Raw genomic sequence first — 14,159 nt, forward strand, 5'->3', positions numbered from 1 at the left:
CTGTGGTTTCTGTTTGTTTATTTATTTATTTATTTATTTATTTTTACTTATTGTACTTATTCACTTAAAGAAAAACAATTACCACATTGTAATTTTTATATTGTTTGAAAGATTTTGCTGGGATATATAAGCTGTGGGAGAAGAAATAAAGTTGTTAGAGCTTGTTGGAGTCTTGCTTCATTCACTGTTTGTGTGTGGGTATGTCTTATTTTTTCCAGCCCCGGAGAAACAAGCTTTACTCTCTCAGAGAGAAGGCTGCTGAGTGAATAATCTCTGACTCCACATCTCTCCTCAGTGTGACTGACCTGTCGAAGCTGGCGTTTAACAAGAGATCAAAGATCTAGGAAAGAAAAGTTTCTATGTTATAAGATTAGGGACTCTGAGCTGTCTCTATAAATCACTGCAATACTCTGTCCATCAACAAAGTAGCACTGAAATCTCTTGTTGGCTATGTGGTGTTTGGTTTTGAGTACTTAGAGGAGAGGAGGGGTCATAAATCAAGACTTAGGGAGGAAAGGTGATAACTCTTTAAGCAGGAGAATTTAATCTCTGGGTTGAAGACAAATTTGAGGGATATAGGGGGCTAAAAAAGAGTATTACACGTAGAATGCCTGGTTTTAAAAGTAAAACAATGCTCTTGAATTAAAATGATTTTTTTTGTCTGTGCCACAAAATATGGCTATTTCTCATCAGTGACAATGTTAACTACAAGTACTTATTAGAATTCTACCTGTATGCTAGTTGCTTTACCTCCATTATGTGGAAATCTTCCCTACAATCTTTTAAAAAACTTATTGGTTCTTTGTAAGTTTCAAATCATGCAACCCCAATTCTACTCATCTTTCTCTCCCCTCTTACCTGCCCTCTACCCTTGCAACCTCCCCTTCACCCACACCACTGCTCTCCGGCCGTTCCCTGGCTGGCCCCTCCAAAGCCACTGCCAGCAAGGATCAGAGCCCGCTCTCCTGCTCCGGCTCTTCTGCACCCAAACCATCAGGGCCAGTCGTCCTGTGCTGGCCAGGTGAAGTGCTGCAGGACAGGGTTAGCTCTCCTGTGCTCTCCCTCAGGGGTGGTGCACCTGTTAACACCTGCAACCGGAACCACTTCTCCCAAGATGCCCAGGCGAGTGGCGGGTCCAGTTCTGTACAGCCCTCAGACATCAACATGTCCCCGGGCGGGCAGCAGTCCTGACCAGGGACAGCCACCTGGCCTTCGGTGGTAGCAGCCCCTTGCTGCTGCAGGGCCACATACTCAGACCTGGTCCCCGGTGGCCGCACAGACCAGGACCCTACCATGGTCCCAGGTGGCATCACCAGCTACTCACATCAAGCTGTTCCTCACTATCCTGGAGTCTCCAGCTCTGTCTCTCTTTATTGTGCCTACATCTTTCTGTTTCTCTTTCTCTTTCATTCTTCCCCGACAACGTATTTACTTCTCTTGGGCGTGGTCTGCCCCTCCCCCTGCCAGGCCTTCGAGGAGGCACCAGAATGTTGGTCATCTCAGGCTCTTTCCTCACCCAAGCCCACCCATGTGGCCCCATGCAGGGGCCATTTGTCTCGGGCTCACCCACGTGGAGCCTACAGCCCCAGATGGGGTTTTTACTCATCTCTGGATCACTTCTGCCCTGGGGCCAATTTGTCTGGGTGTGCACAGAGCTGAACTGGTGATCATATCAGAGGGCGTTAGTCTACTAGTCACTCAGATGTTTATAGGTCAGGTCACTGAGCCTAGACACTGCCTCTCTGCCACCTACACACAGGGGACACAGCAGCCACACCTGCAGTGCCTCCAGGGCCAGCTCTTCCTGCAATTTCGTGACACGGGCACTGTTCCTCTTCACCCTCGAGTAAACAACGCCTTAAATGCTAGATGCTGGACCCACGAAGTTCATGTTTCCCCGTACCTGGCCTGTTCTAACCAACCTGTGTTTAAGGTGGCCTCAGAAAATCCAGGCGAGCTCCAGTAGTTTCCAAACTTGGAGAAGATTCCAGCCAAGCCTTGCCCTCTTCACACTTGTCTAACATCTCTTTTAATCAGATAAACCTCCAAACTTCAGCCCATTTATTGGCTCCATATTCCTGAAAATTCCTGCTATCTTGATGTGTGAACCTGTCAGCTGGCGATACTGTGTTACTTGTTTTCACAACTATGTATTTGATCAACTCACCGGATCCCTCATGGCCTAGAAGTGATGATGACCCTTGATGATTGAATTGTTCTGATCCCCCAAAGATGAAAAGGTTAAAGTTTCACATTGTCAGCAGTTGATTATACCAGCTCAGCACATGAAGCCAGAAATAGTACATGGTTTTAGACTATAGACAAATAAAATTCTTTTGTCCTTTAGCCTATTTTAATGTCAACTTTAAAAATCCCTTGTGCTATTTATGAACTCTGGGTTAAAGGATACTAAGGCTGGCATTTCCCTAGAGAGTGTTACTACAGGAGGCTTGGGCTTTCTCTGTCTAGTCTTTTTCTCCAGTGGAAAGAACAAGAAAGGAAGAGGAGAGTTCATTATCCCATGTTCAGTTTAGGTAGTCCTTGAAGGATTATCAGTATCAGTCACTGCAAACACTTCCCAAATGGATGAATAGGAACTGAATCAGAGGATGTTCTCTGGTTTTTATGCTTCTCTGGCAAACTGGGCAGAGCACTCCTTCTCATAGATTTAGGCTGAAGACACACAGTCACGACATTACTGTGGACTGGTCTCCTACTGTGCCCAGAATGAATGCTCTACATACTTTATCTTGTTTTAGCTTCACAACAAGGGTATGAGGTAGATGCTATTAATATTTCCATGTTACAAATAAGGAAACAGAGACACGGAAAGATTAAACTCCAAGAGAAGATTTTTTTTTTCAGCCTCAGTCTAGAGTTTTCTTTCCCATGTGTTTTCTACTATGCCATAAAATAAAGAACAAAGGATTAACTCAAAAAGGTCACCACTGCTGTGCTCTTTTATTTTTTTTTTATCATATTCTTAAGTGTGATAATATTCTTTTCTTTCAAATATATTAGTTATTATTTATTTTATATGCATGTATAAAACAAACTTATACAGAAAATTCCAGCTGAGCCTTGTCCTCTTTATGCCTGTTTTTTGCTTCTTTTTTAAATCAGATACTCTCTGAACTTTAGCCCATTTATTGGCTCCATATTTCTGACAATTCCGGCTGTCTTCATTTCTTATTCATTTTCATTGTTCATCATACAATGAAAGACCTCCAATCCCCTCAAACTGGAGTTACAGAAGCTATTAGTCACCATGTGGATGCTAGAAATTGAGCCCTCTTCTGAAAGAGCGTTCAGTGTTCTTAACCACGGACCCACTCTCCAGTCCTTGCTACTCATGGGTAAAGACTGTCCCTTTGAAAGCATGTATTTTATTGTATACAAGGTCATACTTTTATAATTAGAAGAAACTGAATATTTATGAAATTAAAGGATGAATTAATGAGTTATTTTTGCCCTCCTCAGCCATAGGCACTCTTGACTTCCTCTCACACCAAATGTAAACCCCTTGGTTTGGTATTTAGTACTCATAAAAATCCTGGCCACCAGCCATTGCCTGCCAGTGATTGCCTGCATCAAATACGTGACTTGGCCTTTGCAAGCACCAATGTACTCCATTTCCAAAATGAAAACTTCAAATCCAGCTAGTCTCAGAGGTAAATCTACACTGCACACCCTGCGCAGAAATTACCTACCTATTGGACTGGCATTTACCAACATAAACTGTCCAGTTAGACGGGTTCCTCTGCCCATCCCTTCCTTTCTCCTTTCTGGTGAGCTTTTCTTATTTTGTCACACCCGCTGTATCCCATCTTTTTTGTCACATATATTTTGCCTTAATTCTGCCACCAGGAAATCTGAAAACAAAACAAAACAAAACAAAACAAAAAAAAAAAAACAGCCAACAAACAAAAACCCAACCCAACCAGATCAAGACACTTCTAGAGAATGGATAAAGAAGGGCAAAAAGGAAATGAAACTAAAAAACAAAACAAACAGAAAAGAACAAAGAACAAAATTAAACTGCTCTGGGTTACCTCATACTATGGTGACTTGACAAGGAAGATATCTTGGGCTCAGGATGAGAGTGATGCCCAGCCCACACAAGGTGCACAAGTTCTTTCTCAGCAACTGGAGACAAACACCAAGCCAGGATGGGTCTGTACCAAAGCTCTCTCTAATGAACCGGTATTGCTGGGATTTGCTGAAGTTGGATCACAGACTTCAAATTAGGTAAAGAATTTTACTTAATTTGGGCATGGTGGCACATGCCTTTAATCTCAGTGCTTGGAAGGCAGAGGTAAGCAGACTGCTGTGAGTTCAGGGGCCAGCCTGGTCTATGTAACAAGTGTCAGGTTAGCCAGAATGCCATAGTGAGAACATGTCTCAACAAACAAACACTGGAATTTTACCTCAGCGCTAAACATCTATGCTTAGTAACTGTGCTATGATTATTAAGGTGATTCCTTAGTTCTTGGGAAATAACAGGGAGAGAAGGGGGGCATAATATAGTTTTTCACATGGTTCAGAAAAATCTCTATATGTGGCAGATTGGTCAAAATGTTAGTATTTGAGCATCTGAGGAAAGGACCAATGGAAGACAGTTTACTATATGTGTATGCATATAATGTATTCAATGTGTAATTATAACAAGCTGGATCTCTGTCTAAGCTGATATTACTTTCTTTGAAATCAGGAAAATTTCCTAAGGACTTTGCAGTAATTCTTAGCCTCGAAAATAAATGTTATTTAGCTGTGTACCTTGGCCCTACTAATAGACCAGAAAGATGTGCCAGGAGTTCCATTAGATAGGAAGCTTATCATTAAAAGCCCAGTGAGCACCGATGGGTCCTCACAGTTCTATCTCAAAACCACCTTACTCGACACTGAATTGAGAGTGTGTTTGATTGTAAAAGGTCATTATTACCTTCCCTCAGAAAGGCATTGAGACTGGGGCATGCAAAGGTGGAGAACAGAAACAGCTAGCATTCTGGGAGCCGAAGCGCTGTGACATCTCATTGGACGCAGCAGCCTTAGGGGAGAATTCGGGGGCCTGAAAACCTGAGGGGCTGGAGAGAAGGTTCCTAGGGGTAAAGTGCCTGTTGTGCAAACACGAAGACCCGAGTTTGAATCCCCAGTCTCCATTCAGTGGCTGGGTGTGTTTGTAAGCCAAGCCCCAGGGGAAGCAGAGACAGGTGGATCTCTGGTAAGCACCAGGTTAAGCGAGAAACCTGGAGGGCAAGTGATAAAGACTTCTGACATGGACTTCTAGACGCCATATGCACGTCTATACACACACATACATACATGTGCACACACGATAAGCTGTACATACACCATACCCACACCCAATAAGTAAATGCACTTTAAATATTCTTAAAAAAAAAAAAAAAAAAAAAGACATGTCCTTCCCAGTTGTTGGTGCTGTGAAGTAATAAAACTTGCCTTTAAACATTTCTGTACGCCCTACTTTCTGGTAGCTGTTGGTTGTTGACTTCTAACACAAAATATCGTTCACTTTCACTATTCCATTATTTCATATCCAGTGACTGTTCTCTTAGACTTATTCCTCAGCCTCCTTAGAAATCTAATCTGGACATTCTTTAGAGTTCAAAACCTTGCAGGCATTCCCCATTACCAAACGTCAAATTCATAAGCCTAAGTACCATAAATTTTGTTGAACTAAAACAAAACAAACAAATAAACAACAAAAAGGAAATGCCCATATACATGTTCGAGTACTATTGGAGAACTGAACCAATTGTAATTTCCGTACCAAATATATTTTCCTCCCCTCTCCTCTCCTCCCCTTTTCTCTCCTCTCCTCCCCTCTCCTCTTTTTTTCTTTTTCAGAGAGTGGCTACAAATTTTTGCAAGAACAAAACAAAACAAAACCAGCACGATTCTTTACAGACAGTATTCACATAGCTGTCTGCATAAACTGAGCCCTCCAAGGTTAGAAAACGGTGAATTTCCTGCACAATTCAGTGCTGGGCCTCGGGGCTGGGAGGCGCTCGGTGGGTACGCCCAGGGCCCGGCGCAGACCCCGCCCGAGCCGGCGGCACCGCCCTGCGGCCCGCAGTTGGCTGTCCCCGAAGCCCGCCCCTCCGTCCCGCCGGCCGCCGCCCGCCTCCGTCGGCCGCAGAGCCCGCGAGTCCCGTCCGCCGCCCTCCGTCCAGCCATGGCCGCGCGCCTGCTCCTCCGCTCCCTGCGCGCCCTGGGCGCTCGCTCCGCGCCACGCCCGCCGCCCCCCGCCCGGTGAGTGCGGGTCCAGCCTGGGATGCGGGCAGCCGGGATCTCGGGGTTCTTGGGACGGGGTGTGGTGCGCCGCGGCCGAGCTGGGGAGGCGCGGCCAGGGGAAGGAGAGGGGCCTTCCCTCCGGAACTTGGGGCTGCCCGCCGTGCGCGGAGAATTCAGGGTGTCCTCATCCCGTCCCCTCCGCGGGCCGCCGCGCCCCCAAAGCCAAGACTCTGCCGAATGCTCAGCCCGGGTCGGGCCCCGCCCCGTGTCCTACACGGTGTCCGGGAACTGGCTTTCAAAGAGTTGCCCTGAAGTAGGGGCGGGGGCGGTCACCCCTCGGGCGCGCTGTCACCAAGTAGCTGCGACCTTTAGCCCAGTTGGAACTGAGGCTGGGGACTGCCAACCGACAGTGAACTTGGGACTCTGCGTGCGTGTGTATGTGTGTGTGTGTGTGTGGGGGGGGAACGGAAGACCTGAGCAGCAGCAGTAATTCCTACTTCCCATCTGATAAATTAGCTGTAGATTTATTAGCAAATCCTTAAAGTAATTAAATGTAGAGGGATTAATGGGCAGCTTCCAAGAGCTTTAGACACTATTAGGGAGTGTTTATACTGAGATCAAAAGTTCTTTACCTGCCCTGAGATCCATTCATTGGATAAAACAAACTGGAAGCTCAAAGCTTCCTTAATTAGGGTGGCAGGACGTTTAAATGAGCTAATTGGCACATTGTTGTGGGGTACAATAAAGTTCTGTGGTCATGCTTCCCCGTCCTGGCGAGACTTGGGAAAGGTCCAAGGACTTTTAAGATAGGAGTGCTTGGCTAGTGTCCCGAAGACTCCGGAGATGTGACATCGTGAGAGGATATTGGAAAATGGTCAATGAGTCAGGAGCTATAGTTTTCTCATTGCAGGTGTCTTAAACTTTTATAAGTATAATGGCCAAGGATCCTGTTGAAACGCAGTCTGATTCAGCGTTTATGGGGTGAGATCTATGCTGAGCCCAGAGCTTGTACTTATATCCAGCTCCTGACTGTGTTAGTGGTTCATTTCATTGAGTTCCTTCCTTTTTCTTTTTATGAGTGTGTGTGTATTTTTTTAAGTGTAAATGGGGCTTTGAAGTGGTGACACATGCCTGTAATACCCCCCCCCCCGTACCCCCTTACGTGCACGCACACTGGAGGCAGAGGCCAGGGATCACATGAATTTGAAGCCTGGTTTGAAATACTCAGTGACTGACTTAAAAGGCAAAGAACAATACAGAGTAGCCTGAAGGTTATTGACTTACTCAATACAGGTGTCTCAAAACTGAAAATAGATATTTCAGCAAGCTTAACTGCCAAGCAAATGTTTCCGGTTCTGTCCGGTGCATATCCCTTAAGCACCTTTAACTGAACCAGGAAGTGTTTATTTGTGCATGTCTTTTTCTGAGGTACCATAATTTTCCTTAGCATATTATGGGGTGTAACATTTTAAAACCCAGGCAGACTTACACATAAGTTCTCTATATATATTGATAGATGATCCCACGTGAATCTTAGAAGCCTAGTATCCTAATCTCGCCATTGTTTTTACATGGAGGAGAAAACAATGTATGAAAAAATCTGTATGGACAAATGCACTCTATGCTCACGTAATAGCAGTAAATTGAAAGCAGTCATTTCAGGCACAGGGATCAAGTGAGCTTTTGTCTAGTTGATATGACACGGTTGTGATCTGTGAGAGCACCTGCCGGTCTTGTCCCCTGTTCACCCTGACCTTTTGAAAATTTGGCCACCCCGTTTGGTGGCTCTAGTGAAGTTTAGGAGGTGTGGCCTTGCTGGTAGGAAGTAAACCACTAGGATCTGGCCTGTTGCCATCTCCAGTTTGCTGTCTCTTCTTTGTGCTCATGGTTCAAGATGTGGCTCTGCAGCGGTGGCAACTGCTTTGAACAAATGTAAGGCGTACATGATTCTCTCTGAGAGTCCAGCAAGGGTCCACAGCACCTGCTCAGTCCAGCTGCCAAGCCATGCCGAATTCGTGGACCATAACTATATCAGGCATTGGCATCACCTGTGACACCATTGCGAAGGACAAGGCACCACCAGGATGAGTGAATTAACCCCGTTCTTGAAAACCCGCACTTTGGTTTTTAAATACAACAGTTATTCTTTAAAAAATTTTTATTCAGATGTGAGTTTGAAGGTGTATAAAGGGATGTCCTTCGAAAAGCAACCTCAGTAGAAACAAAACCATGAGTACAGTTGAGCTAAGGGGACTGATAAGAAGTCAGTTTTTGTCCCTGAGGGGAGTGGAGAAGGAGAGGATGGAGGAGAGAGGGAAGTGTCAGCTGAAGATCCTGAAGAGTTCTAGACAAGCCCACACAGAGTTTTCTTAGGCATTTTAATGGACACTCCAATGTGGCAGTGCCATTGATACAGTTCATATCTTTTGCTGTTGCCGTTGGGAGTTATGATTCTGAATATGATGCTACTTTGGAAGGGTTTGCATTGTTTTAAAACTTTCATGCGACATAAAAATTTACCGCTACTGTTCTGTTGTGCTGTTTGAGTTTTCTGCAGTTAGTCCATACGCTGTTGGGAAGCACTGTATTTCACCTCAACTCTCGCTTGTGATTAGATCTACAGATTATCCACCTTACAGACTTCCAGATGGAGACAGCTGAATTCTGACAAAGCGCTATTTTCTTTTTGGCTATGGTGGGAAGGTCAAGGAGGGCTCAGAGACAGGGCCTGGGAGGTGAAGAGATCCCATTGAAAGCATGTCTCAGGGCTCCATGCTGTTCACTGGTGTTAACTTGGAAGTGAAAGAATAACAGTTGATTTAATTTTCTTAATTTATGTCCCTTTAAGGTGTTCTCATTCTGGAGCAGAGGCTCGGCTGGAAACTCCTTCTGCTAAAAAATTAACTGATATTGGAATCAGAAGAATCTTTTCCTCGGAGCACGACATTTTTCGGGAGAGCGTAAGGAAATTTTTTCAAGAAGAAGTGGTTCCTTACCACACAGAGTGAGTGCCTTCCTTCCCCTGATGAAGTGTAATATATGGAAAGGTCCGCTTCCTGGCATTTGCGGGGACAGAAAAACTGCCTCCTCTGCCTGGTCACTGCTCCCCACTGTAGTATCGTTGAGGTTCTAGTAGGATTTTTAGGTTTTATAAGTATTTTATTATTACTATTAATATCTATTTTACATTTTGAGATCACTATATTCTTATAGTGATCATCTTGAATTCTTAGGCTCAACGATTTTCTCCTCACCTGCCCAAGTATCTAAAGCTTGTGCTGCCATGTTTGACCTTTTAAAATTCAAGAGGGAGAAGGTTTGTGGATTTGCAAAGGAGCTAAAAATAACATTAACAAACAAACAAAACAAAAACAAAAAACAAACAAAAAATAAAAATTATGGTTAGGTGACAAATTCGTCCGTCATTTCAGTATTTTTCTATGTTACAAATGAATTAATTAATTCATTTATTCATAAAGTTAATTAATGTTAAATAGGAGAGCATAGTGAAACATTGGCCACCTCTATATATTTTTATAATTGATACTGTTTTTAAAAAGTCTTATATATTTATTTTGTGTGTGTGTGAATGTTTTGCTTGAATGTGTGTCTGTGTATCCTATGCATATTAGAATTGCAGTTGAGGATAGTTATGAACCACCCTGTAGGTGCTAGGAATTGACCCAGGCCCTGTGCATGAAAAAGAAGTGTTGGTGTCTATTTTTTTAAATCTGTTTTATTGGGGTTCTTATACCTCTCCTTCCTTTCAACCCTGATCCACCCTAATTCCTTCCAACAATGGGTAGGAGAGAAAGAAGGTTAGTGGGGAGAGGGGGCGTGTTCTCTTTATCTACTTCCTGCTGGTTAGGGTAGATGGGTTCCTTGGGGCAAATCCAATCTTTGTTTCAGGATAGCTCCACCTTCTTCTCCTCAAACTGTAACAACAGCAACCAGGAGCAGCAGGGGGAGCAGCAGCAACCTTCTTTCCCGGAGCTCTGGCCTTTATTCACTCTCAGAGTCCTCAGAACTAACCTGTCTGCAGCAGGCAAAGATCACATCCCTCTCAGAGCCCACATGAGGCAAATAGTCTGCTGCTATGGACAAGCAAAAGCAGCCCCATATCTTATACCTGGAAAAAAAAAACATGTTTATACAACATAAATGATTTTTTAAAGACATCAGAACTCCCACTACAAACAAGTACTCTTAACCACTGAGCCATCTCTTTAGTCCCCCAGCTGGTGTCTCTCGATTATCATTTTATTATTGAATAAAAAAAATGAATTTGTATTAAAATAGAATTTTGTTGGGTTTCAAAATTCACTAATTTTACTACATTGCAAATGGGTTTAAAGTATTATGTAAGAATAGCTTGTAGGAATTTTTTTTTTTTTTTTGAGACAAGGTCTGTGTTGTATTGACTGGCCTGGAATTATGTAGAAAATATTTACATGTCCTACGAGGGAAAATTCCAAGTCTCTGTGGTAAAACTAAGCTTATACCCTAGAGCATCAACTACCCGTGATAACAGCAGGAATAAATGATAGGTCTAGGAGATAGGTCAGGAGGAGGCAAAAGGTGGCAAAAATAAGGAAGAGAAAAGAGGAGAAATCACACAGCCAGATACACATCAAAATGCCCATGTCCAGTGTCATCAGTTACCTCAGATTAAGGACATGTTTCTGCACAAATCTCTAGTTTGCATCATCTTCAGGAAGTTTGTCTCACTTGAGATTTGCTATTTGCAGATGGGAGAAAGCTGGAGAAGTGAGTAGAGAGGTCTGGGAAAAAGCTGGCAAGCAAGGACTGCTTGGCATCAACATTGCCGAGAAACATGGCGGCATTGGCGGGGACTTGTTCTCAACCGCAGTCACGTGGGAAGAGCAGTAAGTACGGAGCCATTTAAAGTGGAGTCTTGCCTTGTGATAATGAAAATACTTTCTAGGGTTCTTGGAAGAACGAAAATCCAGTGTAAAATATGGGAGATGACACCGTGTGTGTACTCAGTTTCGTTATATAAGAGGTTGTTCCTTGTTTTTTTTTTTTTTTTAATCCTTTTATGTGCTCATCTACAAAGTTTGTGAAAATTACAACTCTTGGTACCCAGGAGTGACAAGATAGTTGTGAAAGTAACACATTCATTCACCTTTCATACACTTAAGATTTAAATCCCAGAAATAGTCATTTTTTTTTCTTTCTTAAATCTGAATGCAACTAACGGTGAATGAATGTGTTCCTGCCAGGATGTCATTCAGGGGAATTTACTGTAAGAACGTAGTTTGTTAGGAAAAGAGCAATATCGTGGCCGACCGTAATTCCCTAAATTGCGGCGCAGTTTAAATGCACTGCCGTGGGAGGAGGATATGTAAGTTATGTAACACAACAGATGCGGAATATTTTATATCTATTTAAGAATGTAATTTGAAATGATTGTAAGCAGCGGGGCTTAATCCCAAAAATTACAAGGGAAACGATAAAGTAAAAAGTTCATAAATTGGCTTCAGTTACATTAGAATATCCCCAAGTTGTCCTCAATGGTAAGACAGTTGCTCTGGCAGGGTAATGTAATTACCTGTGGGTGTTGAGTATTTATCTCTTTGTTCATCAAATGAGTACCTATGGAGGGGCTGCTAAGCACCATTACTATGTTAGAACCTTTAATTAAAGGTTCAGCAGAAACAGAGATGGCCTGTGGGAAGGTCGGGGCTTTATGAGAAAGCATACTGTACTGCTACCTTGCAATACAGTGACACTTTTGATAATTCTTTTAAAGAAACCCAGAACAACCACACAGCTACTTCATGGCTCCGTTTCCCTCTCTCTTCGTTCTAAGGGCATACTCAAATTGCACAGGCCCTGGCTTCAGCCTTCACTCAGACATCGTCATGCCCTATATTGCACATTATGGCACGAAAGAGCAGATTGAGCGTTTCCTCCCCCAGATGACCGCAGGCAAGTGTATCGGTGCCATAGCAATGACAGAGCCTGGTGCCGGAAGGTGAGTCCATGGTTAGCGGCTTCTGTGTTCTTAGAAGCAGTGTCCTAACAGAAGACATTGGCTAAGTGCACTGCACAGCTCTCCATTCATGGCTTTGTATGATCTCAGATAGAAAATGCTTGGGAAAAAGAAATAATTGCACTTGTACTGAAAGCGTACACATTTTCCTTGTCATTATTTCCTAGAAAGCATAGGATAACAACCATGTATACAGCATATCCGTTGGCCTGGATTCTATAAATAATCTGGAAGTTAAAATTTAAAGCATGTGGGAAGATAAACGTAAGTGGTATGCAATGATTTGTAGGTTTTGTTATCTAGGAATGGGAATTTTGTTATCTAGGAATTGGTCCTGGAACCAATTCCCCAAGACTCTGTGGGTACTAGGTGACAGATGAGCTTTATAAATGATTCTGAGCTGTACAGACGAAAGGGACCACTGCATGATTCACAGTGTGAGACTGCAGCCTGAAGACAAGGCACATAATGGCACAGCAGTTGTTAATAGGTGCTGTGTCTGAGATACCAACATGGTGTGTAATGAAAACACAGTGGTAGGCCATGGGGTGAGTCTTCAGCCTGGTGTATCTGTTCTTGTTTTTGTTTTGTTCGAGGCAGGGTTTCTCTGTGTAACAGCCCTGGCTGTCCTCCTGGATCTCTCTTTGTAGACCAGGCTGGCCTTGAACTCACAGAGAGCCGCCTGCCTCGGCCTCCGCCTCCCAAGTGCTGGGATTAAAGGTATGTACCATCATGCTCCGATGGTGCACACCTTTAAGAGGGGTGTGTTGAGCAGACTGTTAAACCTGCTTATTTGGAACTCTTGACACAGGTCTGGAGGCTGTGCATTTCAAAGGGAAGAGAGTGCAAAACTAGAAATTTTTTGAATGAAGAAGACTGCCAAAATGTTGAGAAACGGGACACATGTATGAGAGGGAAAGAACAGAATAGATGGGACAGTTTACTTTGCCTTGTGTCAGGGAAGATGGGTTAACCACTTATTCTTAACTTAGATTCGGCCTCCGCTGAAAGCCTGCCATGGCTGGGCCAGTGAGGTGGCTCAGCAGGTAAAAGCGCTTGCTTGTATTACAGGCCTGGCAACCTGAGTTGCAGTGTACATGAAGAAGAAAGCAGGAAGTGGGCTCTGCATGGTGTGCGTGCTGTGGCACGCATGCTTACGTACACACAGTCATGAAGATGATAGGAATGTTGCTGAAATGCTTGCCTTTGCTGGAAAACCACCTCACCGGCCCTTTCCCTTCCCCTTCTGTGTTCACAGGCGACTTGGTTATATTTGCTTATGTATGTTAGTGATGCTCTAGGTTTTGTAAGTGTTCTCACGTTCATTTCTCACACGAATTCTCACTTGGTGATTAAAAGTCATGTAAGATAAAGAATTACTATGGTCCCCATGTTAGGAGAAAAGAGAAAATGAGAAAGAAGCACATACAGCAAACTGTTGAATGCATTGTGTTTGTTAGGATACCAGATCTGTGATGTTGTGAAAATCTCTAGTCTCAGTGTCAGAATCAGGGAAACTGAGGTAATAATTAAAGATATGAGTGTCTGTGTTCTTGTCGTGTTACTAGGTTGTATATGTTGAAATCATTTTCAGTGTTTTGTGTATACCCTGAAAAGCTTTCAGGACAAGACACTAACCTATGTCATTACCCTTATTACCTACCTGGTTATATCCCTTCATGGAACAACCAAGTTTTGTTGTTCTTGTTTTTTGTGTCTGTGTGTGTGTGTGTGTGTGTGTGTGTGTGTGTGTGTGTGTGTGTGTGACCATGGAAGCCAGAAGAGGGCACCGGGGTTCCTGGAGCTGGAATTGCTATTGTGAACTGCCTGCTGTGGATAGTGGGCACGGAATCCAGGTCCTCTGCAAGAGGAAGGAGCAAGTGCTCTT

General features: G+C 43.6%; 1 protein-coding gene and 1 pseudogene across 1 annotated transcript in view; one reads left to right on the plus strand and one right to left on the minus strand.

The window, feature by feature from the left end:
- Positions 1-1,684: 1,684 nt before the first annotated feature.
- Positions 1,685-1,799, minus strand: LOC129684093 (small nucleolar RNA SNORA17; annotated as a pseudogene).
- A 4,339-nt stretch (positions 1,800-6,138) lies between these two features.
- The window catches only part of Acadl (acyl-CoA dehydrogenase long chain), a 29,603-nt gene continuing 21,582 nt past the window's right edge, over positions 6,139-14,159 (plus strand). The window contains exons 1-4 of the mRNA XM_055616809.1: positions 6,139-6,273; positions 9,104-9,259; positions 11,004-11,141; positions 12,089-12,253. Coding sequence (XP_055472784.1) covers positions 6,197-6,273; positions 9,104-9,259; positions 11,004-11,141; positions 12,089-12,253 — 536 coding nt within the window. The 5' untranslated portion in view covers positions 6,139-6,196. The remainder of the gene's footprint in view (positions 6,274-9,103; positions 9,260-11,003; positions 11,142-12,088; positions 12,254-14,159) is intronic.

The sequence above is a fragment of the Psammomys obesus genome, unplaced genomic scaffold (assembly GCF_907164565.1).
Source record: "Psammomys obesus unplaced genomic scaffold, mPsaObe1.curated_primary_1811, whole genome shotgun sequence".
NCBI lineage: Eukaryota > Metazoa > Chordata > Mammalia > Rodentia > Muridae > Psammomys > Psammomys obesus.